Source organism: Rhinolophus hipposideros (genome assembly GCF_964194185.1).
Source record: "Rhinolophus hipposideros genome assembly, chromosome: 19".
In the NCBI taxonomy this organism is placed as follows: Eukaryota; Metazoa; Chordata; class Mammalia; order Chiroptera; family Rhinolophidae; genus Rhinolophus; species Rhinolophus hipposideros.
In genome coordinates this window covers 48,104,232-48,132,171 of record NC_138065.1, presented here as the reverse complement: position 1 = coordinate 48,132,171, position 27,940 = coordinate 48,104,232, and the positions used below count along the sequence as shown (strand labels likewise).

At 39.1% G+C, this 27,940-nt stretch overlaps 1 protein-coding gene across 1 annotated transcript; it reads left to right on the top strand.

Annotated features, from left to right (window-relative positions):
* Positions 1-59: 59 nt before the first annotated feature.
* Positions 60-27,654, top strand: KLHL20 (kelch like family member 20). Its single transcript, XM_081026398.1, has 12 exons — positions 60-198; positions 1,106-1,169; positions 5,860-6,433; positions 10,683-10,841; positions 11,597-11,691; positions 13,916-14,031; positions 16,638-16,821; positions 17,522-17,665; positions 22,130-22,263; positions 23,091-23,299; positions 23,500-23,606; positions 26,147-27,654. Exons 2-12 carry the CDS (start codon positions 1,147-1,149, stop codon positions 26,229-26,231), a joined length of 1,830 nt encoding a protein of 609 aa, XP_080882524.1. The 5' UTR covers positions 60-198; positions 1,106-1,146; the 3' UTR covers positions 26,232-27,654.
* Positions 27,655-27,940: the final 286 nt, after the last annotated feature.

Sequence of the window (27,940 nt, the reverse complement as noted above, 5' to 3'; positions counted from 1 at the left end):
GTCAGTGTGTTCCAGGGGAGAACGATTTAGGGTCAGAACCACTTCCTGCTGCTGAACACGGGCGAGGGACAGGGAGGAAACGGCTCGAGGAGCTGCATCCTGCTTGCGCTAGCGGCCGCAGGGCAGGAGGCAGAGAGGAGGCGGCGGGCGGAGGAGGCAGGGGCGGCTGTGGCCGAGGAAGAGGAAGTGTCAGAGCCGGTAAGTTAGCCTCCTTCGCGCAGCGACAGTGGACAGCGCCCCGAGCTCGCTGCGCCAACCTGCAGCCCCAAATTGCTGAACCGCGGGGTGGGGCGAGGGCCGCGCTTCGCCGGCCGCCTGTCAGTCGGCGCCGAGCGGGGGCAGTTGGGGCGCCGGGGCCGGGCCTCGGGGGTAGCAAGCAGGCTGCCATCTAGCTGGCTGCCAGGCCCGCCGCGAGCCCGGGAAAGCGCCGGGCGGTTCTGTCGGGGGCCTGGGGCTCCCTCGGACGGCTTCCCCGCACGGGGGGTGGAATCCGGGGCCAGGAGCGGGCACTGCGCGTCCCCTCTAACCCTGGGGACCGAGCGAGACGCTGTCAGGTGGCCGGTGGACGCCGTTTCGGGGACCGAGGACGGGGCTGGTAAAGGGAACGTGAAATCGTGGAACCGTAGCGTTTCTGTCTTGTTCAAGCTGCCCGCGCTGGCGGAAGTGGAGGTGTTAGTTTTTCAAGGCAAACGCCCCCTCCCACTCCTGTCACTCGCGCGCGGTACCTCCAGGGGCCGGGTTCCACCCGCGTGCGCCCTTTCCGACCTAGCGTGTCGGTGCGGCTGTGGGAGTCCCGTGCGTGCTTCGCAGGCGCGCCTGATGGTGAGGCCGAAGGTAAACGTCTCCACGCGCTGTTTGAGGACAGACAGTCGGGACTCGTCGCGAGCACTTGCTCTCACCTTCGCTCGCGGCCGTCTTAGCATTCAGAGTAAAGACACTTGTCTCGCAGGTCCTGGGTAAAGGCTATGACTGTTTATCTGCAAAACGCCTGTGATACAATAGGATAGAAAATTGTTTACCACTGAACGAAGTGATTATGGTGGAGATGGTTACTGGGAAGAGCAGAAATCGTTTTTATTAAGTGACTGCTTTTCTGTTGTCTTAGGTTCGGCTTTAGAGTGTGGCGAAGGGTACTTTCCATGGTGCATGGAAGGAAAGCCAATGCGCAGGTAGGCGTCTAGCAAGAAAACCTTCGCTTTCACGGATTGAAATTCAGCACGTGATATTTCAAGGCTTCGTGGGAATTTTTTTAAAAAATGTTTACAAATCTTTAAAACTTCTACTCGGAACTAATGACTCTTGTTCTAAAATAAGTCAAAAGTAAAAGGAATTAGTTTTTTAATAGAGTAAAATACAGAATTTAAATTTCTAAAGAGCACTATGACTTTCATGTAGATAACATTTAAATTTTCCTTTCTGCATGGTAATTTTTTGTGATAATCATTAAGTGTACTACGGTACTGTATGGGTTTATTATAGTCTTCCGTTCCCTATGGACTGTACAGGACTCTGTTGCCATATAAGAATAATTACTTATAATACACTGCACTCAACGTCTCATTATGGTTTTGGTTATTTCATTGATGTTCGGTAATACATTCGTTCTGTTAGTTAAAATAGCTGCATTGTAGAGATGGTTCAGGAGTAAAAAAGGTATTAGACATAACAACTTAGTCCATAGAAAAGTGTGGGAAAATATAGACAATTACAGGCCCTCCCCACCCTAGAATTTAGTTATGCATTTTCTCAATGTGTTCTAACAAATAGGATCTTTACTGAAACAAAAGTCAGCCCAGTTCTAGTTCTTCATTTTTTAAAATCATTTTACATTTATTGAACTACATTTAATCATTTGTTATTTAACATCAAAGATAAAGAGCTGTGGCAAACCCTTTTAAGAAAAGAAATATGGGGGCCAGCCCAGTGGCTCAGGCAGTTAGAGCTCCATGCTCCGAACTCCGAAGGCTGCCAGTTCGATTCCCACATGGGCCAGTGGGCTCTCAACCACAAGGTTGCCAGTTCAATTCCTCAACTCCCGCAAGGGATGGTGGGCTGTGCCCCTTGCAACTAAGATTGAACACGGGCACCTTGAGCTGAGCTGCCGCTGAGCTCCCGGATGGCTCAGTTGGTTGGAGCGCGTCCTCTCAACCACAAGGTTGCCCGTTCGACTCCTGCAAAGCATGGTGGGCTGTGTCCCCTGCAACTAGCAATGGCAACTGGACCTGGAGCTGAGCTACACCCTCCACAACCAAGACTGAAAGGACAACAACTTGAAGCTAAAATGGCACCCTCCACATCTAAAATTGAAAGGACAACAACTTGACTTGGAAAAAAAAGTCCTGGAAGTACACACTGTTCCCCAATAAAGTCCTGTTCCCCTTCCCCCAATAAAATCTTTAAAAAAAGAAAAGAAATATTTCATGATGGGGATATGACTTAGAACCAGGAACAAGAACCAAAATACATAGCTTTTTCAAAATCTGTTATCAGTTTTTCTATTGACCTTGAGCTATTCACCTTCTCTTTGACTCAATGTTTTTCTGTATTGTATCTGACCAGGATATTGGGAATTAATGAATGCCTGCAAATGCTTTGAGATCTCCAGATGAAAAGATGTTATGGATGTAACAGATGCCATCATCTTATTTATAACTTACTCTATAGAAGAATAGTGTTTAACTGAAAGTACATGAAATTAACTACACATATATTAATACTCCATCACTTCAACTTTTAACATTACTATAGAAGCCACTGACTGCTTCTCATCCCCAGCTGCCGTAAATGTTGTATTTTATGTAATTGCTAAAATGAGAGCTCATTATTTTTTAAAAAGAGAAGGAAGGCACAGCATGGGGATGTTTTTATCAGTAATTTCTGTATAAAATATTCAACATAATTACTCATACTTTTTTTTTTTGCTTTATTATATAACACTGCCAGTTATTCAAAATCATGTTGGAGAATTCCGATGCCATTAAGTTATGACTCTTTCTTCATCACCATCATTTGGCCAAAACCTGGCCTACCCATTGCTGTCTGGTTTTACTTTTACCTGATGCCTACATTAAGTCATGATCACACTTCCAAAGAGCATTTCCTTGTTAGGTTGCCTTTCTTGCTGCAACCCAGAAGGCAGTCTCTGGGAAGTAGAGTTTATACTTAGCTGCTATGGAGAAGTTTTGAATGAGAAGTAACTCTTTATATTGAAATTATTTGAATACATATTCATTCTCCCTACCAGAGTATGAGCTCTTTGAGTCTCCTACGTCTTCTGTATCCTTGTACCCCTGGAATCTAATAATCACTGAATAGGTGTTTGAATTACTGCATGGTTACCTGCAGACATTTCCCCTGGAGCTGGGACTGTGAACAAGAAAATTATTGTTAAAGGGATTCTAATGCTTAATTATAAAGTTTTGTGAAATTGATTGGCATTTTATTAGTAAAGCTTCATTGCATTCATTTAACTAGCTATTATGTGGAGGAGTACATGATACAACATTTAAAAAGATAAAATAGAATATTCAATGAAAAGTAAGTTTCCCAATGCTGACCCCAGCTCTCAGTTTTCCTCTCCAGAGGCAACCACTGTAAACAGTTTCTTAATGCACTCTTTCACAGACATTGTAATGCATATACAAGCATATATAGGATATCTCCCCTTTTTAAAAAACACTGTCAGCATATGAATTGCACATTCTTCTGTAATTTTTTTTCACTTCAGAAATTATTTTGTACTTTGTGCAAATACATATAAACCTACCTTATTCTTTTTAATAGTTTTAAAACTTTAAAAAGTTTTCTTTAAAACTTTTTACATAGTTTTCCCTTATCTGTAGGTATCATAGTTAACCATTCCTTTTCAGAGGCAAATTATTTCAAATGTTTTGCTGTTACAAACAGTTCTGCAACGAATATCCTTCTAACTGGTTTTTGCCCAAATGTGTAAGTATAGAATAAATTCTTAGATGTAAAAATGTTGGTAGATATTGACTAATTTAATTCCCCTCCTTAAAGAATATACCAATCTACAGTCTCACCAACAATGTGCCTGTTTCCCAAGAGATTATTTTTTAATTATTTCATTTAGAGACACTAAAACATTTTGCAATGTAATTCTTCCATCTTTCCTTAAATATATAAATAGAAAGCTGAGCCCAACCTTATTAGGAATTGGCTTATTCACTCACCAAACATTTATATGGTACTTGTACTATGCCTATCTACTGCTTATATACAGATGAAATGATGGAAAGACATGTAAACAGACAACATAATACACCAGGAACAGGATTTTTATAGAGATGTAAACACAGAGGAGGGAACGTCTTCTCTGTGGAGATGAGAGCTTCACAGAGATGGTGGTATTTGAGCTGGACCTAGAAAGGATAAGAATTTGGTCTTATCTGTAATGGTGGGTTGTGGTTTTTTTTAAAGCTTGATTGTACCACTGTTAACCATGTTATTTATTCTTTCAGCATGTACTACATACAGGCACCGTTAAGCACTGTGGTTAAAAGCCTTCTGAATTGTTAAATTGTTAAAAGCCTTCTTAAATGTGGGTAGAAAAAATATACCTTTAACTGCTCAGCTTTATATTTCAGTCTTTCGATTCTCAAGCATAAACAGTGCTGTTTCTGCCACATGTCAGGAATTATGGACAGTTTGTACTCTAGAATACACAATCACTTGTGGGCTGAGGCCCAGCACAGAAAGATTGAATTGATGAGTACTTTGGAAAAACAGCTTGCTGTTGGAGAAAGGAAGGACCATGTTCTTGGTTTTCAAGTTACACCTTTGTAATGCAAATACATAGTTATTTACTATATTTCCCCACTTATAAGCCACACAGTTGATTTAGGAACAACTTTTTAGAAATGTGCATGTTGTATTAAAGGCATGCAAAGCTTTTACTAGCTGGCAGTATAGCACCTATTTAGCCATATAATTGATACCTCAGTTTTCAACATCACAAAGCTGTATTTTGAGCTTTTCTCTCTTTCACCCACTAAAGAATCCTCTGACTCTGGGTGATGAGCACACAATGTCATCTTTAGATGATGTATTATAGAAATGTACACTTGACACCTATATAATTTTACTAACCATTGTCACCCTAATACATTTAATAAAAATTTTAAAAAAAGAATCCTCCGAATTACATCTGGCCCTCAGCCATTATCCATAGTATCTCAGTGACACTTTTTTGTTCCCTGTGCATATGATTTTTCCTTTTTTCTTAGTTTTGTTTTTTACTTCTGTAGAACTATTACGATTGACTGTGTAAACTGAAAAATATGCATCTTAGAATACAGGAAATACAGTACTCCATATAAAGTTCATTTTTGGACCCTGGCATATTTCCTTTTGATCTTTTCATGCAACATGAGCTATATTTTATATATTTTGTCCTGAACCTTAGAGCAATTTAAAAAAATCAATGAGGGAATCAGAAATCAACATTCTGTGTTTCAAAAAATAACTAATGTCAAGATTTTGGTTAAACCAGATTAAGGAATTAAGTCCATTGGTCTGTTTTGTGCAGAGAGATCATAATTTATAAATGTTTTTCATAAATTGCAGTCATTTGTAAAAGATATGGCCAAACAATCTAGTCTGTCTACTTCTAAGATGAGGAAAGAATTTTCCTCTATGGGAGTGCATAGTGAAAGTGCTGACTTGGAATTAATATTGTTCATTCTTCAAGATACTAGAGTGCTTAGAAAACAAGCGCTGTGGGGGCCCAGTTCTCTCTTTTGATTACCTGCAGGTTTCCCTGTCTCTTCACTTAGGAACACTTTATGGCTTCTAATAATATTGCCATCTTCTCTTCCCTCTCGCCCTACCTTCCTGTAGGTGTACCAGCATTCGACCAGGAGAGACTGGAATGGATGTAACAAGCCGCTGCACCCTTGGAGACCCCAACAAACTGCCAGAAGGGGTTCCCCAACCTGCTCGCATGCCCTACATCTCAGACAAGCACCCTCGACAAACCTTGGAAGTGATTAACCTCCTGAGAAAGCACCGTGAGCTGTGCGATGTGGTGCTAGTTGTGGGCGCTAAGAAGATATATGCCCACCGGGTCATTTTGTCAGCCTGTAGTCCCTACTTCCGAGCTATGTTTACAGGAGAATTGGCAGAGAGCCGTCAGACAGAAGTCGTGATCCGAGACATAGATGAGAGGGCTATGGAACTGCTGATTGACTTTGCGTATACCTCCCAGATAACTGTGGAAGAGGGCAATGTTCAGACCCTCCTGCCAGCTGCTTGCCTTCTCCAGCTGGCGGAAATACAGGAGGCCTGCTGTGAGTTCTTAAAGAGACAGCTAGATCCTTCCAACTGCCTGGGCATTCGGGCTTTTGCAGACACACATTCATGTCGTGAGTTGCTAAGAATAGCAGACAAGTTCACTCAACATAACTTTCAAGAGGTGAGTTGTACATGGTGGTTGAATGTATTCATATGTGTTTGTCCAGAGAGCCATATGGGTTCACATTCTGCTGACTAACACATAGCTGCTTGGGTATTTACTGCTGATTCTGACTCATAATATCAAAGAACTAAATTGTTATAAATTCTAAACCCGGGTTTTATTTTAGAGGCCAATTCTGTGTTTATCAGCAAAATTGAAAGTTTAGGGATTGATTGTCCCTAGCTATATTCATAAAAGACTAATGTAATAAGCCAGAATACAGTTTATTAATTCATAAGGAGCTAGGATACCTGGTATCAGTCATTTACATGAAGCATGTCCTTCCCTATTATATGGCTTATTTAGCAGAATAAATTATAGGTCAGAGGTTATTTGGTGAACTAATAATCAGAAAAAATGAAGTTAAATGTTATCAAAAGAATTTTTCATTAAACTTGTTATTTTTTATTCATTCATTTAATAAATATTTGTAAACCTCTGTTTCAGCCACTGTGTTAGAGAAAAGCGGCTACCGTAGTGAATAAGATGCTAGAGTATCCATTTTTCTGGAGTTTGTAAGCTAGCAGGGAAGACAGCCATTGAATGTATAATTACACAAATAATTAATTACAGTAATAGGTGCTACAAAGAAGCAGCCCTGGATGATTTAACAGTGTATTACGGAGAGATTAAACTTTGGTTCTAGAACAGCTTATGCAGAATTCTGAGACATGAAGAAGCATAACTAGTTTGAGGAACAGAAAGAAACCCAGTGAGATCCAGAGAGTAAAAGGGAGGATGTCGCATAATGATTTTACAGAAAGAACAGAATGAGATCACACTGAAGTTAATAAGCCATGTGAAGAATTTGAAATTGAATCTTAAGAGCAATAGAAAACCATTAAAATGTTTTAAGCAAAGGAAAGACACAGTCCATGTTACACTTTAATATCAATCTTCAGTTTACCAGTATAACCTTCAATGGATCAAAGACTTAAAAATACAAAAAGAAACCATGAAAATATTAGGTGACGTGGAGCAATTCCTTCCTGGTCTTGAAGTGAAGATGGCCTAATTGACTAACCCAGAAAGCATAGGAGAAAATATTGATAGATGTAACTATATAAAAATAAAAAATTTCTGCATGGTAAAACAAAACAACAATAACAAGACAAAGGCAAAGACAAACTGGAGGAAAATACGTGCAATTCATATCCCTGGCAGTAATCAAGAGCTCCTATTGGTCACTATCCTAGACCAATGTGACCTAATAGAAAAGTAAGCCGTTAAAAAGACACTCAGATTGCCCTGCATATGAAACTCGGCTCAAGCTTGTTCATAATACTGAAACATGAATTAAAATTACACATAAGTACTATTTTTTATCTACCAGATTACAAATGTCCAGAAGTTTGATTGCAGACCCTATTGACAAGGCCATGGACAAAATAGCTACATTGGTAGTGTGAGTTTAAATTGATGTAACCCCTTTGAAAAGAAATTTAGTAGTATCTATCAAAATCACACACTTCTTGTACACAGTCAACTCAGCAATCCCATTTCTGGAAATTTGTACTACAAATGGGAACTGTTTGAGGAGATTAAGATCATGGGTTTTGTGTTTAGATATATTCAATTTGAGATACCTATGAGATACCCAAGTAGAGATATTAAGCAGGCCATGTTTATGAGTATTTTAAAAAAGAAGTTAGGCTGGGATTAAAATTTAGGAGTTATCAACATAGTTATTAAGTCATAGTAATTAAACTATGGTCCAATCTTTTTTAGGCAGGATATAACCCAGAAGCCATAAAAGAATAGATTGATATATCTGATTGCACACAAATTTAAAACTTTTTGGTAACAAAACAACATGAACAAGGTCAAAAAATCAATGCCAGTGATATCACGGAGTGGGGAGAGAGACGAAAAGAGCCCTAAAATTTTTCCAGTATTGAAAGGTGCTTAGCTAAAGAGCAACTGGCAAAGGAAACTGGGAATAGAATAGAGGAAAACTAGGAATGTGGGGTCATGAAATGCAAAGGGATTATTTTAAGAAGGAGGAACTATATATTGTATATATATACAAAAACTGACTCAAGAAGAAACAGAAAACCAATATAACCCTAAAGCTATGAAAGAAATTACCGTAGTAGTGTGGGATTTAAAACTGAGATCTGTAAACTCTTATTTGGAAAAGCAGATAAGCATTTTTTTTCAAGCATTTTTTTTCTTAACTGGTTGTTCGCTTCAAGGATAGACTTCGTGCTACATTTGCCCTAATGGTAGATCATTAATGTCTTCTTGTTGGTGAAAAAGAAGTAACATTTTAACCATACTTTGTTTATTAAAAGTGTTGGCACTCTTAGTGCCAAACACATCCTTCCTCACACAGATTTCCGTGGTCATAGTGGTTCATTCATAAACTTTAAATTTGGTGACCCTGCTACTTATGTAACATTTTTTTGATAATCACTAAGTAAAGAAACTGGAGTGAAAAGAAAACAAGAGGAAAGTGGGCTGCAGCCAAGGCTACAGTTTTGCACGCTGGGAAGGCGCACGCCCCTAATTTGGAGTGAGGCCCCAGATTTGACTCTGAACTTTATAGCCCCTAATGTAGGGTTGCCAGATAAAATACAGGAACCCCAGTGAAATTTAAATTTCAGATGAACAACTAATGATTTTCTAGTGTAAATATGTCCTGTATTTTGATTTGCTAAATCTGACACCTCTGCCACAGAGAGTACAATGCCGTCATTCTAACTGCTAAATTGCCTGGCTGAGCAACCTGAGCTAAAACTTAAAGATTACCCATTTAATTTCCTGAGCCCCAGAATGTCTCTCACTCAGATGATTTGATACTTGTACCATAAAAATGGAAGTGCTCATTAGTACTTTCTACTAAAAATATAGCTGACCTTATGACCCTACACGGTTTTGAGATTCGCATATTTTTCTAATGTATTTGGCAAAAACATTATTAATCAAATATTCAGATTGTTATGGCTTGTCTCATATCCTGGTAAATAGTATGACTTTTTAATGAGCATGAAAATGACCCTGTCCCAAGAGACTACATCACCTGCATTAGAGGTCACACAGTGAGAATTGAGCTCCTCACCACAGCCTTCTGCCACTCACGGACATCACACGTGGCACGATCTTCTGTATGAGAGAACAGACCACACAGAGTGTAGCAGTGACCATTTCCCTTCTCTGCACTGCACCCTGTCCCTTTCACTCTACACACTGATGGCAAGAGGTACAAGACCTTGGGATTTGTGGCCGGACTGCACAACAAGGTGATACTCTTGTCATTTTGTCTCCGTTCTGACAGTTCCCCAGCCTTGGATAAAGATAAATTATTGGTGTTTATAGTTTCCCACAGAGTGGATGGATAGATAGATAATCAGAGTGGTTGGTCCTCAGCGGTTTCCCTGGGTCTGACTCATTAAAATTCACTCTTGCTTATGAACTTACTGACACACTCAATCCTTTTTTTAAAATGGCCCCTTGGTGTTTCTGCCCTACACACAACCTTTTCAGCAACTAATCTTCCTCTGAAAGCTTTCTTGATTTTTTTTTATATGCCTCTTACATATCTGGAGTTATAATTTGATATAGTTAATTTTGAATATAAATTTTTATTTTGATACTTGCATTTTATTTTTAAAAATATGTCATTTATCTTAATCACACATTACTATTTTTCCTAAATTTTAATTGTGTCCTCTGTACTCTCCTTTGTTTCCTTTTTTATTAAATTAATTAACCTTATTTTTTAGAGCAGTGTTAGGTTCACAGCAAAATTGAGCTGAAAGTACAGAGTTCCCGTATATACCTTGTCTCCAAACACACACAACTTCCCCCACTATCAACATCCCCACCAGAAGGGTGCGTTGTTACAACTGATGAACCTACACTAACATGTTATTATCACCCAAAGTCCATGCTTTACATCAGGGCTCTCTCTTGGTGGTGTACAGTCTATGGGTTTTGACAACTGTGTAATGACATCCACCATTGGATGTCATTGTCATAAAAGTATCCACCATTGTAGTATTATACCTGATAGTTTCATTGTCCTAAAAACAGCTCTATCCATCTTTGTTCTCTTTTTAAACTTTTTGTCTCCTCTGGCACTATTCTGAATTTTAGCTCCTTTGGAAAATAGAGCTTTCCTTCATAATCCTTGAGACAAATACTGAGACAATAAATTAAATATGATGTCAAGGATTTTTCTTTATTCTTACCTCCCTTTGAACAGGTGATGGAAAGTGAAGAGTTCATGTTGCTTCCAGCCAATCAGCTCATTGATATAATATCTAGTGATGAGCTAAACGTCCGAAGTGAAGAACAGGTGTTTAATGCAGTGATGGCCTGGGTCAAGTACAGCATCCAGGAAAGACGCCCTCAGTTACCACAGGTAGGATGGAAACGCGTCTCTGAGTAACTGCTTTGTCCTAGATGAAATAATATGTATTGGACATGCAAAAAGAAACAGTTATCACAGTCCCTTATATTAGACGAAGAAAAACCATCTGTTTCCAAATAATCAAGGAGAAAGTGTTTGGAAGCATTTTAAGTGTTTATCATTTTGAACTTTGTGCTCCTTTGCTTTCTTTTTATTTTGCATCAGCTCTGGGGTCGGGCTATAGTGCAAGTCAGAGCCTAAATGGTACAAAATGAACAACAGAAAGTGGGAAGGTGACTGTCATGCTTCCCTTCCCTATGACTTGGAAATCCCATGACATTTTGAAGAGTAAAGGGATGATATGGGGTCTGAGTCATCACTAAATGAAATGTTTGAAGGTCTTGTTATTATGACTGTCGTCTTTAGCAATTTAATAGGATATTCTACTAGATTGTTAAGAGTCGTTATATAAGCTAATTATAGAAGAGCTTATACTGCTGAAAGCTTAAAGTAGCATTCTAAAGTAATATTAGTGTGCTTTCAATTTCTGAGTATTCTAGTTACTGAATTGGTGATTAGAATAAATTTAATTTAGTTTTAGTATTTATGCCTTGCCTCCCTCTTCATTTTTTATTAATTAGATCAATTAATACGTTAATTCAATTAGATCCCCAAACAACGGAAATATAATGCAGAGGCGTGGGTAGAGTTCTCTGAAATACCTTGCAGACGGGCGCTCGTGCCTTTAATAGTTCGTTTTCTCGTAGGTGCTGCAGCACGTCCGGCTGCCCTTGCTCAGTCCCAAGTTCCTGGTGGGCACTGTAGGTTCTGATCCCCTCATCAAAAGCGATGAAGAATGCAGGTATGAATGGCCCTGGATGGGAAAAATCAACAACTGAGCATTCCGTTTTCTCCGAATTTCCTCGTTTGCATTGCTTCCTAAATATGGTGTTTCTTAGCACTGGAACCAGGGCAGTACTTAACAGGTTTTTTCTTCTGGGTCAAGAGGAGGAAATGGAAGCAGAAAGGACTGAACTTCCAGTATTCCATTCCATTTGTTTTTCATGTGTGGTGCTTATTTGTGTAGAAGTGGCAAAAAAGAGGTAGATTTCTAAGATTTTAATGCAAGCTTGAATTTGAAGAGGCTATTCTCTGCTAATAGATTTTTTTTTTTCCTTGAGATAAATAATGCTACTGACTCTTAAAGTGTGTCAGGAGCATTTTTTCATTCTATTACGTATGCCCAGTTGGGGACTAGGCCCGGCCTTGCTCTCCGAGGCTATGGACGCTCTGACAGGGCTGTGGGAAGATTCCCACTAAAGCTCAGTTTCATGTTTCTTAATTGAAAGAAACTCTAAATGCAAGCAAACAAAACACCTACTTCATTGGGCTATCTCTGTAATACATATAAAATTTAATAAATTACTTTTCCCAGTTTGACAGATTTTAAGATTTAGTTTCAAATCTGAAAGCATATGGTGTTTTTAACCAATTTTTCCTAGCATGTTCCATATATACAAATGGAAGAGCAAGTCAGCACTCAGAAGTCCTTAAACTGCACTGACCTGTGGGTCTCCCTGAGCGACGGAAGAAACCTGTTCTCAAGTCAGGAATCTGTAGGACACAGGGAGGTCATGGACGTGCCTTTACATTTCTTCTGTAACCCCAAGTCTGTCCCCTTAACAGATGTCAGAGCGGGCTGTAGATGTTTACCTGTTAAATTGAAAACACTGACAAATGGCAGTTTTCCTCCAAAAATATTTACAATAGCAGGAGGAAAACCATAGGAATGATGGCTGCTGAAACAATCTGAAGAAACAATACCAAGGTACCCCTCCCGCCTAAAGCAGAAATCAGATTGTACTGATTCTGATGCCGAAAGTAAGTGTAATCACAGAGTAGCTTTAAAAGAGCCCCTTCCTGAAATCGGCCCCTGATATCCTGACCTCAACATTTACTGGCTGTGTGACTTTGGCAAGTTACTTTAACCCCTTTCTGCCAGTTCCTTCATCTATAAAGTTGGGATAGTATAATGACAGTACCTGTTGCATAGAGCTATGATGGGACTGTCACACAGCTCTAAGTGTTGTTGTCGTTACTATTAATTTCGTGTTGGTTCGCTAAGTATTAGCGCTATAGTACTCTTTCTAGGAAACCTCAAACAATTTAATTGAAAAACAGCTATTAGGAAGGAGATCACAGTCTTTGTTTTTAAGAAAAAACTTGGTCATCAGCTTGGGGACTTTTTTTGGTTTTTGTTTGTTTTTGTTTTTAATATAAACTCAGAAGGGGCCTTAGCAAAGCCATATATTGGAACTGCATTATTGGGTCATGCCTGGGGACCGATCAGCAGGAATAAATTACTCTTAGTAACAAAAAAACCAGAGAACTGAAAATATAGTGTAGCTTAGGAAATACTTTTAGATGAGAGAAAACAGTAACAGACTGAACTAATCAGGCATCGCAGCAGGCAAAGGACTAAAGTGAAATAAGGACATCACGTAAATAGTTTGCATTAGGATGTTGTATTTAGCAGGTACAGATACTAGGTTCTTCTCATAAAACACCTTAAAAGACAGAAAACGTTTTGTTCATCCTCAGTAGACTTGTGGAGAGGAAACCATTCAGACAGTACTGGATAACATGTCAGTATTAAATGATGGCACAGTTTCCTTTTAGCGAGACAATTGGTGACCTAGTTTTAGTACTCTAATTAATCCAGCAAGCTCCTAGTGCCATGGCTGATGTGACTCTAATAGAATTTATCAGAAAGCAGTAACTTTGCCAGATGGTAACTGAGTTGTAATTTTCAGTTTCCCCTAAGTTAGTATGGGCCCCCAGCATGTTGTGTTTTAGGCTAAACTTGCACAGAGATATGCAGTCATGATGAACGTGCCAGCCAGTGCACAACTCCGCGTGTGACTGGCACCGCTGCTCTCGTGTGTGACCCTTTTAATATTGTTGGCACTCATGATTTGATTTGATTTATGCTTCTCTTTGCCAACTTACATATTCTTAAACCATCCTGGGGTTTGACTAACAATGTTGTTTAGACATCTAGAATAAAAGCAGAATTTCCTCCACAGAGACTTGGTCGATGAGGCCAAAAACTATCTCCTGTTGCCTCAAGAACGACCACTAATGCAAGGACCGAGGACAAGACCGCGGAAACCTATCCGATGTGGAGAAGTACTCTTTGCAGGTTTGCATCTGAATGTGCTAAGACTAAACTGCATTTTGTCCCATATGAGAAACTGTCATTTGAGTGGCCCTTTGGACAGTTGTGATGGGCACTGTCATAAGAAACACATAATCAGTTTTCATGGAGCTTGACTCTTCACTCGTGATCCAGCACTGGTATTCTCCAAAGGACGGCTCTAGCTCTATATAAATCTAAAAACGCATGCATTGGATGTCTTGTTAAAATGAGTCATATGCATTAATTTACATACCAGGGTGTAAGTTGCCCCACAATTACATGGTACTGTCAAAAAACAGTATCTTACATTAAACATTTACACTCTTTCCTTGCTCTACTGAGCCTATTGAGCCCAGGACAACCTGCCATATTGTTTTGTTCCTACTGTGTGCCCCACCTCTGTTGACCCTGGGGAAGTCTAGTAAGAAATGTTTATCCACCCATCGTGATTAATGGAAAGAGAAAACCATAGAGCACATGCCAATAGTAGTAATGGGTTACTAATGTCAGTTTGTACATGAAAAATAACCTGAAGTAGCATTTTTGTTTCTCTTATTACAGAAATGAATACACATACAATATAGAAGTTTTGATTCACACAGAAAAATATAAAGAAAAAAGTTAAATCATCCGCCACTGTTTTTACACTATTAAGGTTTTCTTTTTCATTTGTAGAGAAAAGCCATTAGGTCTTTTTCTTTACAGCTGGAATTGGTTCTCCCTCTTTCTCAGCCTTTATGCTCTCCAGATATGAACTCCATTCTTGAGTGATACTCCTCACTGACATTATTGTAAATCTTGACCCATCTGTCTCTACGTAAAACTTAATCTTCCCTTTGCTTTGGTTTTTGTGGCAATTTGGTTTTCATTATCTTTGGAATGCCAAAGTACCAATTCTTACTTAACTTTGGAAAATTGAGTCTTCTTTTCTTCATCATTCTGTGGAAATAAACCCTGGAAGCCGAAGATCAAATCTATAATCTCAATAGTTTTTTACTCAGGAGCATTTTACTCTTGTTAGTATCTTCTAGTTTGTCCTCTTGTTTTCCATTTTGTTGGGGATTTTTTAGTGTTCACAGTTCAATAATCCTTATTCCAGATACTCCATGAAAGCTGCCTTCTTTAAGGTAACAGTTTTTAACCAAATCTGTCTTTGAAGTAATTCTTTTTAGAGTCAACATGTCACACATATAAAACTGCGTGTCCCTTTTCAGTAACATTTTTCCTTAGGTACGCACTGGTTTCCTAAAGGTCTATATTTTGCTTTAGTATCAAAGAACACCGTTTATGAAGTGATATTAATTTGATTTGGAACCATGTAATCCAATAAAAAGCTGGTTTTAATGGCTTCTATTATAAAATTCTGTCTGAGGTTTAATGATTAGGCTGTTTGATTTCTCTCAAATGCTCATAACCCTCACATTTGTAGCCAAATTTTATTTTGGAAGTTAAGATTTTTTTTTGATATTGAAACTCCTGGCATATATCCTAGAACAGAATTCAAATTTAAGCAAATTAATATACACAAAACTTACCGTGATTTAGTATGAATTGAATACCCTGATTTAAATGAAACCATAATAAAATAAAATGTATACAGCACACTGAGATTTGAAATTAAAGAAGTGAATTTTCAAATCCATCCAGGAGGTTGGAAACTATTCCTATTTTAGTCTGGCTCTGGAAGTTATTGAGATTCCCTAGAAAGCATTCATTTTCAGATGTTTTGAGGTGAAGTAGTAGTACCCTTAGACTTCACCTTTTTAAACTCTAGAATCTAGCTCTTTATTTTGGATTGAAATAGAGACGGCTTGAAAGAATAAATCAGATGTGTCTACTGTAACCACACTTCTGTTCAGGGAGAACTCAGAACTTTGCGGAACTCAGTTTGAACCTGTTATTCTGAGTATTACTTACGAAAAATGTAATTTCTTCAAAATGTTTTCTGATCTTAAATGTCATGCTGGTAATAATAGAATTCAGATTCAGTCCAGACTACAGATTAAACAGAGCAAAATATTTTGTAATATAAATCGTAAGAAATTTTGTATTATTTTGAGTCAGAAGAGGACTTACAAAGAGATCATGAATAGAGCCAAAATCCCTCTCCCCTAGCAGAGTGAAAACAAAACAAAACAAAAAAACAGGCTTTTGAATTGTGGTTCTTCTTTTGGCTTTTAGTTACACATTACATTGATGTAGTGTTTTATGCCTTAGGAAACAGTTTCATATATGTATTAATTTGCTTTAAAATGTTTATGCCTTATTTTACAAATAAGGTAGTTTACAGGATTTCACCAAGATCACATAGCTTAGTAGAGACAGCAGTCAAGCCCGTTTTCTAACAAATTCAGTGTTCTGTCCGTTAAATACCACACCACCTACCATTCGATCTGAATTGGGTCCTTGTCCTCCTCTGTAAAACGGACCTAATACTAACTTGCTTGGAAAATTAAAGATTATAGCAATCCCAGTGGGATATGTAAAAGTCAACATGTTTGATCTCTTCCGAGAGACATTGGGTCACAATTCAAAGGTCAGCAGGGAGTGGGACACCTCTGGGTATTTTAGGACGGGTATTCTCCTGACCATTTCTTTTACTTCCCCAGTGGGTGGCTGGTGCAGTGGAGATGCCATTTCCAGTGTTGAACGATATGACCCGCAGACCAATGAATGGCGAATGGTAGCTTCCATGAGCAAGAGGCGATGTGGAGTTGGCGTCAGTGTTCTGGACGACCTGTTATATGCAGTAGGGGGCCATGATGGGTCCTCTTATCTCAATAGTGTTGAAAGGTAAGCAGGTCAATGTGACGTTTTTTTCTCTACTATGCATAGAATTTCATTTGGGATGTTAACTAGGAAATAGCTATGACTTGCTGCTTTAGTATTGCATCTGTGGCAGCCTGGACCACTTAGTGGGACAGGCAGGTCCTTTATGAGCTGACCTCCCGTTTTCCCGTCTGTCTCCCCTGGTGCACCTGGGCCCTAAATATGCTACTCCAGGCCCCCACGTGCTTGCAGTTCCTTGGGCACGCTACTGTTTCATGCCTCTTTCCCTCTAGATCTGCATGCTGTCCTTCTTTCCCTGGGAAACAGTGTCTGCTGTGTGGTATTATTTACGTAAAGAAAACATGCTTGCATATAGAGAATACGTATCTGGATCTATACCTATTTAAAAGTATTTTACTGACGAGTTATGAAGGATATACACCAAATCAAAATGGGAAGGCACCAGAAATGAGGTGGGACTCAAAGGGAACGCTAGCCTTATCTATAACATTCTGAAAACATTTTCAAAGGAAAATATAGTCACATGTAACTGGTTTAAGTGAAAATGAATTTTGAAAAGTAAAACATGAATCAGATTTTCATAAGCTTTAGTTATTAGTCATATAGAGGGAAAGAATACATAGACATTCTGTGTCAGTGAATATGTAAGCATAGCCCAACTCTCTCTGTGTAACACAAACTCTGCTCCTGATGTTCTCTGCAGGTATGACCCCAAAACAAACCAGTGGAGCAGCGATGTGGCCCCTACAAGCACCTGCCGGACCAGCGTGGGCGTGGCGGTGCTTGGCGGCTTCCTCTACGCTGTGGGGGGCCAGGACGGCGTGTCCTGCCTCAACATTGTTGAAAGGTGATTTTTTTTTCACGTCATTTTCAATTTTTTAAAAGAATATAGAGGGCTCTTTGAAAGAAACAATTTAGGACACTAGGGGATCCACGATTCAGTAGATTTCCCGTGGGCTTTAAGGAGAATGTTTTTAGTTGATCTTAAATTGTAGGAAGATGAAAGATACAACCTAGTTTTTTTAAACTGTATTACACTGATAGAGCCTAACATCAAAGTGTTAGAATCATAATTTAAATTACCTTCTTTATTTAAATTACATATTTTAAATTATATCAAGCATACTATTTCGGAAATCTGTTCTTGGAGTGTACTTAATGCATGACTTTTCCCAGACTTCTTCCAGAAAAATGATTAAAGTACTAATTCTTTGTCAAGCACATCTTATAAAGACCCCACATATTGTATATGTGGATTCTCATTAATTCTTGAAGTGGACTTAGAAATCTGGGTGAGCTGCTAAGGTTTACTTTATACTTTTACAAATCAGTTAATTTTGGTGAAATGGATTCTGTTCTTAATTTCTTGCCCCATCAGTTTTTTGTGATTCTGTCCTAAAGATTAGATTTTAGAGTCTCATGTGCTGTGATTACTGGCAAGAACATACCTTATTTCATCCTCGTGTCTTAAAAAAAAATGCTCATGACTCTTCAGAATTTTTGAAATAGTATTTACTAGTTGGGTTACCATATTTACATTGAAGAGTTTAACTGTCTTAAATGAGACAGTTGCAGGTAACTCTTGAAAGCTATGCCAGTTCCCTTTTATCTGTCTGTCAAGAAACTTACTTCTCCACTTTCAAAACTCTATGCAGGAGGATCTAGGGAATATGTAGTAGAAACAGCATAGTTTTTTAATCTCTCCAAATGTCCACATAAAAACAGACAAAATAATAGATAGCAAAGCTACAAACCTGTGGACAGGTTATGGGCTTGGTTGTCTGACAATATGAATATTTTTAACACTACTGAACTGTACACTTAAAAATGGTTGCAATGGTAAATTTTATCTATATTTACGACAACATAAAAAAATTCTATGGGCAACATTTAAAATAAACTAGGGGAAATGGTATCCCTGTGAACCCCAAAACACAAATGGGCAAAGACAAACTACCAACAGCCACAAGACCTGCAGGATATCATTGTCTGTGCAGGAGAAGACAGAGACAGGCAATCGGAAGTCTGACAGATATAAGAACAGAAAACCCCCGAAATAGCCAATACACATTTACTAGAAAGCATAAGAGGAAAATTTAAACAGCTGCAAGTAAGAAGCGTTTTGCTCATTCCCCATATAAAGTACAGGGACTTGCAACAAGATCTGAGGACTTAGAAGAGGGTTTCTCAACCTCAGCACTACTAACTTTTGGGGCCAGAGAATCCTTTGTTGTGGGGGGCTGTCCTGTGCATTGTAGGATATTTAACAGCACACTTGGCCTCTACCCAATAAGTGCCTATAGCACAGGCCTGGTTGTGACAACCAAATCATCTTCATACATTGCCAAATGTCCTGGGGGTGGGGTTGGGGGGAAAGGGGACAAAATCACTCCAGTTGAGAACCAGCCAGAATGACCTTTCAGGACAGAGGCCACACTTCTGGGTGTAGAATCAAGATTGAGCATGATAAGGACAACAGATAAACTGAAATGAGAAGGCCAAGATAAAAGTAGGAGCAGTGAACAAAGCCAGTAAATCTCAGGAGGCAACCACTGTGCTTTTGATTGCTACATGAGAAAAACAAGAGGGAGCTTCATGAAGGTAGAAAAATTATCACGAACCACTCCTAAAAATTCAGGAAAACTTCTTTCATATAAAAATCAGCAACAGCAAAGTATTGAGTTTAGAGCCCACACAAAGTTAACGTAAGAGAGAAGAATAAGCAGCAGAATAACATCTATAGACAATATGGCACATCAGAAAGACTCACCTACTGAATAGATCAAAACTGTAATCAACTGTTTCAACATGTGCTAAAACATACTAGGAAAATGATGCAAGATGTGAAAATGCTACATCAGTCAGAATTAGAAATACATTTTTATGGCTCTGACTCCAAAGGCAAGGGAAACCAAAGCAAAAATAAACAAGTGGGACTACATCAAACTAAAAAGCTTTTGTATAGCAAAAGAAACCATCATCAAAATGAAAAGGCAACTTATTGAATGGGAGGAGATATTTGCAAATCATATATTCAACAAAGGGTTAATATCCAAAACATACTCAGAACTCATACAACTCAACAACAAAAAAACAAATAACGTGATTTAAAAATGGGCAGAGGATCCAAATAGATATTTTTCCAAAGAAGAAAGACACATAACCAACAGGTACATGAAAAGATGTTCAACATCACTATTTAGTAGAGAAATGCAAATCAAAACTACAATGAGATATCGCCTTGTACCTGTCAGAATATGTATCATCAGTAAGTCAACAAAGAGTTGGCATGAATGTGGAGAAAAGGGAACCCTTGTGCACTGGTGGTGGGAATGTAAATTGGTACAGCCACTATGGAAAACAGTATGGAGGGGCCTCAAAAAATTAAGAATAGAACTACTGTATGATCCAGCAATTCCCTCTTCTGGGTATTTATCCAAAGAAAACAAAAACACTAATTCAGAACAATATATGCACCTGTGTTGTTGCGACATTATTTATAATAGACAAGATATAGAAACAACCTAAGTGTCCATCGATAGACAAATGGATAAAGAAGATGTGGTACATTTATACAATAGAGTATTACTCAGCCATAAAAAAGGAAATCTTGCCATTTGACGGTATTGTTAAGTGAAATAAGAAAGACAAATACCGTATGATTTCACTTATATGTGGAATCTAAAAAGTCAAATGAACGAGCAAAACAAAAAAAACCCTCATAGATACAGAGAACATATTGGTGGTTACCAGAGGGGGAGGAGGTTGGGAGGTGGTCAAAATGGGTAAAGGGAGTCAATTGTATGGTGATGGATGGTAGCTAGACTTTTGGTGGTAATACTTTGTAATGTATACAGATGTTGAACTATAATGTACACTTGAAACATACATAATTTCATACCAATTTTACCTAATTTTTTTAAAAGATAAAGATTTAAAAAGAAGATTAAGAATGTGCTCTGTCTCCCTCACTTGCTTCTTAAGAACAAGGGCTATTTTTAGTATCATTTACTTCATATTTCCTGTAATATTGATATAGTTTCCTATATAGTACTTAATATACTAATGGAATTTTGTGCCTATGTAGTAAAGTAAAATGCCTAGCACATATTCCAAATGATCTGTCATATTGGTTTCTTAAAGCTAGTAATTTATCAATTAGGCCCCAGTAAAGAGAACAAAAACCATATCAGTTATTTTAGTAGAGGATTTCCTGTTTAAAAATTGGCTAGCAGATACTGAAAGGCTGAAAAAAATGAACAGAGGACATTGAAGTAACTTGTAGGAACCATGGGGCTGGGTAAACAAAGGAAGGAGATTGGAGGTTAGAGCCCAGAAGCTTGGAGGAGACATCCCATAGTGCTAGGACCCTGAGCACCTGAGGAGAGGCGCCCTGAACAGTCGTGACTTACACTTGCCTGGCTGGTTCTAGAAGACTGTATTTTCCAAAGTTACGACAGCAGTACCTGCCATCTCACATGCTCTTCATACAGCTTGACTTTGACACTTCTTATTGAGAGATGGGGGTCTGTGTTTTCTCCCCTTGAACCTGGGCTGGCTTACGAGTGTGGCCAAAGGAGCACTATGTGACCTCTGAGGCTAGGCCATAAAAGGTGACACCTGTTTCACTTGGCTCGCTTGAGGCACTCACCTTTGAAGCGCTGAGCTGTCTGAGGTTGCCACCCTGAGAGGAAGCCCAGACTAGCCTGTGTGGAGAAATGCCCAGCCAGCCGCCAGCTGCTGCAGTGCCCGGCCACAGCAGTGCCCAGTGTCACAGCAGCCACGTGAGACCCCGGAGCCAGAACTTTCCTGGGAAGCCTGGTACGCCTACCTGAGGAGTTCGGAGGAGGACCTCACGGAGCTGTGACCGAGACCTCCGAGAGGCACAACCGGGCTGATTTGGGAAGTGCCAGAAAAAGGCTAGAAGCAGAAATGAACTGGTCCAGAGCGAAGGGCCCCTGCTGAGTCCACACTGACAGGGTCGGCAAACGAACAGAAGGAGCGGCCCTTTTCCTCCCCTTGACACCCCGTCTCCAGTCCTCCTTCCCTGTAGAATCGAATAGAGAGCCGGGAAATGTAGTTTCTCTGGCCCCAGCATCAGAAGTCAGGCTGCATAGAATAGTTTCTAACTGACCCAGGCACAGATTCTGAGTGTTTCTTCTAACAACTAAGTAACATATGTGAGATTCTCACTGCATTTGACCATAGCAAGTCTTTGTCTCCAACACATCTTTAACATGATTTCAGGCCTTGTGAAAAAGGCTTCACTTACTAAAAACATGCATGCAGTCTTCGGTTCCTCTCACTGTAGGTATGACCCGAAGGAGAACAAGTGGACTCGCGTGGCTTCTATGAGTACCAGGAGACTGGGCGTGGCCGTGGCTGTGTTAGGAGGCTTCCTGTATGCCGTTGGTGGCTCGGACGGGACGTCGCCACTCAACACGGGTTAGTCCCTTCCAAAGTCAGTGCATTTTCCTTAGGACAGTCCCCCTACAAAACGTATAAAAAGTTCAGGTTGTCCTATCATTTATTAGGAAAATCACTTTCCTTCTAGATGAGTGCAACGCTCAGCTCTTCCCCAGCTACTTAAGCAGCCATAGGCTTCGAGTATATTCCCCAAATGTTTATTTACCCCTCTACTTCACAAGCTGCTGGGAATTTATAATGAATAAAAGAACTACTTTCTTAATATGTCATTTCTCTCCCCGCCCCAACCATTTCTCTTTTAAAAAGCAACAACAACAAAAAAACACCTCTCTATTATAATCAAGGAATAAATACAAACTGGTTTATGTGTTAGCCCTTTCTATTTATATGAGAGATGACGGATGTTTTTGCCGCAGGCTGGTGCCAGTGTGGCGCTCACCAGCTTCATTGTCCAGTGTCTTCTCTTCACTGGCTGAGAAAGGAGCAGGAGTACAGACAAGGGAGGACACTAGTGCAGAAGTTGTCTGATGATGACAGTAAATTCTCGGTGCGCAAGGGTGCCTACAGATCGTACAGTCTAATCCCCTAATTAAAGATAAGGAGGCACGTAGTGAGAGCTAGAACTGAGGACCTTGACTGCAGCACATGCCCTCTCCTCCCTGCCATACCTGAGACCAGACCCTGACGACAGTATGGTGGGACTGTCCAAAGGTACACAAATCGCCCTCCGAAGCCAAGATCAGGTGACGCTGAACATACGTTATCACCAAGTTAGTGGCCAGGAAGAAGAGTGGAGGTGAGAGGACATGGCCGAGTGGTCCTCACTGGTCCTCCTTGCCCTGCAGTGGAGCGCTACAATCCCCAGGAGAACAGGTGGCACACCATCGCGCCCATGGGGACCCGGAGGAAACACCTGGGCTGTGCGGTGTACCAGGACATGATCTACGCCGTCGGAGGGCGCGACGACACCACAGAGCTCAGCAGTGCTGAGAGGTACAACCCCAGAACGAACCAGTGGTCTCCGGTCGTGGCTATGACGTCCCGCCGTAGTGGAGTAAGTGGCAGCTACTGCAGCTGAGAACCCAGCAGGACAGGAGCGGGCTGTGCGGGAGGCGAGCGCTGACCTGCAGCACAGAACACGTCGGGACGGGGCGGAGGTGCACTGCGGAGGCAAACACCCCGCGGTCTCTGCTCGGAGGTTTAGGAACCATCCTAGCGACAGTTTCCTCAGCAGCCTGTCTTTTGGTCCCACAGGTTGGCCTGGCAGTGGTGAATGGACAGCTCATGGCTGTAGGAGGCTTCGATGGCACCACATACTTGAAGACCATTGAAGTTTTTGATCCTGATGCCAATACATGGAGGTAACCTTTCAGCTGTGTGGCAAAGCACCTCACTGCTGACGTGAAAATTACGGGCTGGAGACAGCCCCTGACCGTCAAGGTCAGCATGGTCAGCTCTCGCGGTACTTTGAAGAGGGCTAAGGGACCCAGATATGATGTAACTGCTCTAAAGTGGCTGACATCTTACAAAATCCTTCTCTTTGGTAACTGTCCAGTTTTATCATTAGAAATGGCAAAAACAGAAAAACATTCTCCTCTCTAGACCCGTCAGGTGCAGCTGAGGAAACTAAGGCACCAAGAAATAAAATGAGCAAGTTAGTGACAGAGTTAGAATGAGAACCTAGATCTCTGGTTCTCCATCTGTCAGTACAGTTTCTTGGTGTTCTTGTGGGCAGCTTTGTGCCTAGGAAAAACAAATTGCAGTTACTTTTTTAAAGTAGTATTTCATTTTAAAACCAATTGTTTTTTACGTTGCACTTTAAAATTCTATTTAAATATATTATTACCCTATTTTAAAGTCTATTAAATTTTAAAATTTTTAGGAGGAGGTTACATCTTATTTAAGAGTTGAATTATGTTTAACTGTATTTATAGGGTTAATTTTACTTTGCTTTTAAATCTGAATTGTCTGACAAATCCTTCCTAAGTACTTAAATAGTTCTTATAAATTCACATAAATCAGGTGACTCTTGCAGTTATTTTAAATATTCAAAAACTTTTACAAATTTAGCAAAATTCTCTTAAACATTTAAACTTAAAATCATAGGTCTAAATCTGTACTCAATCATATATTTTGCACTTGATTCACAAAACTAATCTGATAGATGCTTTAATATGCCAAAGTCTCTTAAACATTTTAAGAACTTAGAATGTTAAGTATGAAGTTAATTCTCAAACTTAATATAAAATATCAATGAGATTGATGTACTTCATATCTATATCTAAGTCTAGATACTAGTCTTCCGAGGAAACAATTTTACCTTCCAAGCAATTTGGGGTTTCTTTCTCAATAAATTGGGCTTATTTGCCTAAACAAATCTATGGTAACCATCTCAGTGCTTCAGGTTGCACTCCAACCCGATGTGAGCCTGGACACGAGGTCCGAGGCAGCAGACATTCTGAAAGATTTTCTCATGACCATGAAAGATAAGCTGAGGTCTATCTTATAGTCACCATTCCAAAAGGGGAAGGGGCAGTCCGATAGTCCATTCCCGCTGTGTTCTAAGTACATATATTCTAATATTGAGTCTGTATGTTTTCTCATTTTGAGTCTAACCACCCATCCAGATTTTTCATCAAGATTCAAATAATGATCAACTGAATTCTTTTTATAGTCTTCATCTCTGGGAAAGCCTCAACTTTCACAGATATCTAGCTGACATTCTTTGGATTCTGCGTCTCTCATGGCTCTGTATGGTTCAGTGATCACAATTCTAAAGTTAGACTAATGACACTATAGCACTTTTGGCTTCTCCATTACATTCTCACGACCTTGTTCATTAGTAAATATTCACTGGGTGTTCTAGACTCTAGAGATACCAAAAGTGAACAAAACAAGATTCCCTGCCCTCCTGGAGCTGACATTATAGTGAGGGAGACAGTGCCTTACCAGGGGCTGAAAGTGCTATGGTGAATAGCAAAAGCAGGGGTAGGGAAGGCGGTCTAGGAAGGCCTCCCTGGAAAGGTAATATTTTAGCAAAACCTAACAGAGGTAAGGGGAAAGTAATGGCAGATTTTCATGAATCAGCGCCTCCCTCTTGTGGCATATTTTCTTTCATATACAGCTTTCTGTTTTTAGTGGGAATTTGAGTAAGCATAATTTAAGAGACAAATTTACTTCTGCCACTTAGTCACTATGATCCCATGTAAGGACTTGTTTCTCAGTAACTCTCACTAAATAGAATTAGTAACATGTGAACAAATAATGTTCATGAAATTCTTAAGGAGCATCTATTAAGAGGTAACTATTGAGAGAGAACTATAAATTCGTAGTTACATATCCCCAACTAAAACCAATTTTACCTCACAGCTGGCAGGTTTAATATTCTTTTCATGGAAATCCTTGATTTTGAAGATGATCTTGTTCACATGTCACAAACTATTAATAGATGCTGGTTTTATTTACTCACATCCAGTTTGGTTTCATAAAGGGTTTGAGGAGACTTCTAAGAGTACAAAAGAATAAAAATAAATAATTGATGAATTTTAGACAAAGGGAAAATAACATAGCTAGGGTCAAAATTGGACATAATATAGAATATATGATTCTGTATAATTGCTGGAAGTTATTCTACATGTAAAGTCATAGTTATGATATGAAAAGTAGATATGATACTCTTATTCTTACAAGTCTCCTATAAGTGAGAGCATTTCAGTCAGTGTCAGAAATAATTCTACTTGTCAGTGCTCAATTCCAGCTCCTAATCTTTGGAAGAGATGTATGAAAGCTAAAAATATTACTTGTGATATAAAACATAGAAATGTGTTTTATTAACGTCTTAGTTATGGAAGAAACAGTTCTTTTTCCAGTTAGGAATCTGATCTTGTTCCTTTCTTTGCAGGTTATATGGCGGGATGAATTACCGTCGGCTAGGGGGCGGTGTAGGAGTTATTAAAATGACACATTGTGAATCTCATATCTGGTGAACATCTAGACGACCATTGAGAATGTGCTCCTCTGTATTTTGGAGAGCTTTGACTTTGGAGCTTTGTACAGCTCCAGAAAACACCAGAACTAATTTTATTCTTTGCCGGTGCCTCAACGTAATGGAAATACAGATACAATGAAAGTCCTTTGCCTGCAGGATGCCATCTTTGCACAGTTATTTTCAGTTCTGTGCAGAATATTTATTTTCGGTTTTAATTTATCATGGGTTTTTTTTTGTTGTTGGTTTGTTTTTGGTATTCTGGGTTTTGTTTTTTTTCTGGCCTTCCTCCCACCAAAAAAAAGAAAAATTCCAAGCAGTAAAACTTTATTTTTAAGATATTAAGTTTGAAAATGCTAATAAGGGGAGAAAGGCTATCTGTGATCTAGTTATTTCTAGGTGTTCCATCCACAAGATTCCACTACTTACAAGGACCAGTGACAAAGACAGATATGCAAAGTGTATTAGTTAGCTGTCATTCTTGCACTAAGTACCAGAAGACTTGAAATCTCAATAAAAAAATAAAAGGAAGCATCTCATTTAAAATAGTATAATTCAAAAGGAAAATTAAATCAGTAAAACCAGGACTCGGAGTGTTCATCAGTGGAAGTTTGCATCTTGTTTTCTTCCATACAAACCTGTTTTCTGTTGTGTAAAGTCTTTTTTTCATAACGTTTTCATAAGAGTTTCTGCTAGATCTAGAGCTCTGCTCAGTGCCTCTACAAAAACCAGTACACAATTCTCAGATAGTGTCTTGAGAATCCCCAATAGAATCATGTGCAACTCTGCAAGTTTTTACTCAAAAACATTATGGACTGACTGAAGCAACTTTCCTTCCTCTTTTCTTATTGCTACTAAGGACCAGCAGGGAGAAATGCCCTCTCCCCAGCAGTGAATACTGTTATGCAATTTACACTTGATGCTCAGGCCTGCTGAAGCTGAGGCTTACCTGTAATCACAGCCTCCAAGGGATGAATCCTTCAGTTCATGTAGTAGTACATGCTAATGGATATAAAACCGATTGAGGCATTTTATTAATAATATCTTGGTTCTTTTATACAACTGTATTATCATTATCCTCATTCTATAAAGCCACTGTTCCAACTTCTCTCAAATTGCACTTTTTGGAGAAAAGTTTAAAAGTTCTAAGGAAACAATGATAAAAATTTCAGTGGTTTAAATGTATTTTGGAGGAAAGTCTTTGAATAAGACTTTATTCGCAACCAAAAGGAATAACTTTCTCCTTCTTCCTCCCCCTCCCCCCCAGTACAAAAATGTTTGGCAACTTTTGTGTTTACATTTAAAAATCATTTGCACCTTTACAAGGAAAAAAATAAGTATTTGGTAAACAATTGTTTACGTGTATCATTTATGCTTTTTTCTAGCATGTATAACTTTTTTAAATAAAGATAGTACTTACCATAAAAAATTTTGGTGTTTTTTAATGCTTCTATCTTTGCTATTTAGATTTTTCTGTTTCTATTATCATTTATATTTCCTTTATGTAAAATTGTAAGTATTTCCAAAAACCTGAAGGAATAAAGGGATTGCTAGCTAGAATTATGAATTATATTTTACATATAACAAATTTATATTAAAGTTTAATATATAACTTTATATTAATATTTATATTAATATATTACATTATTTTATATTAATTATATTTCCTATAATATATATTAATATTTAATGTTACCTAACCACTAAACT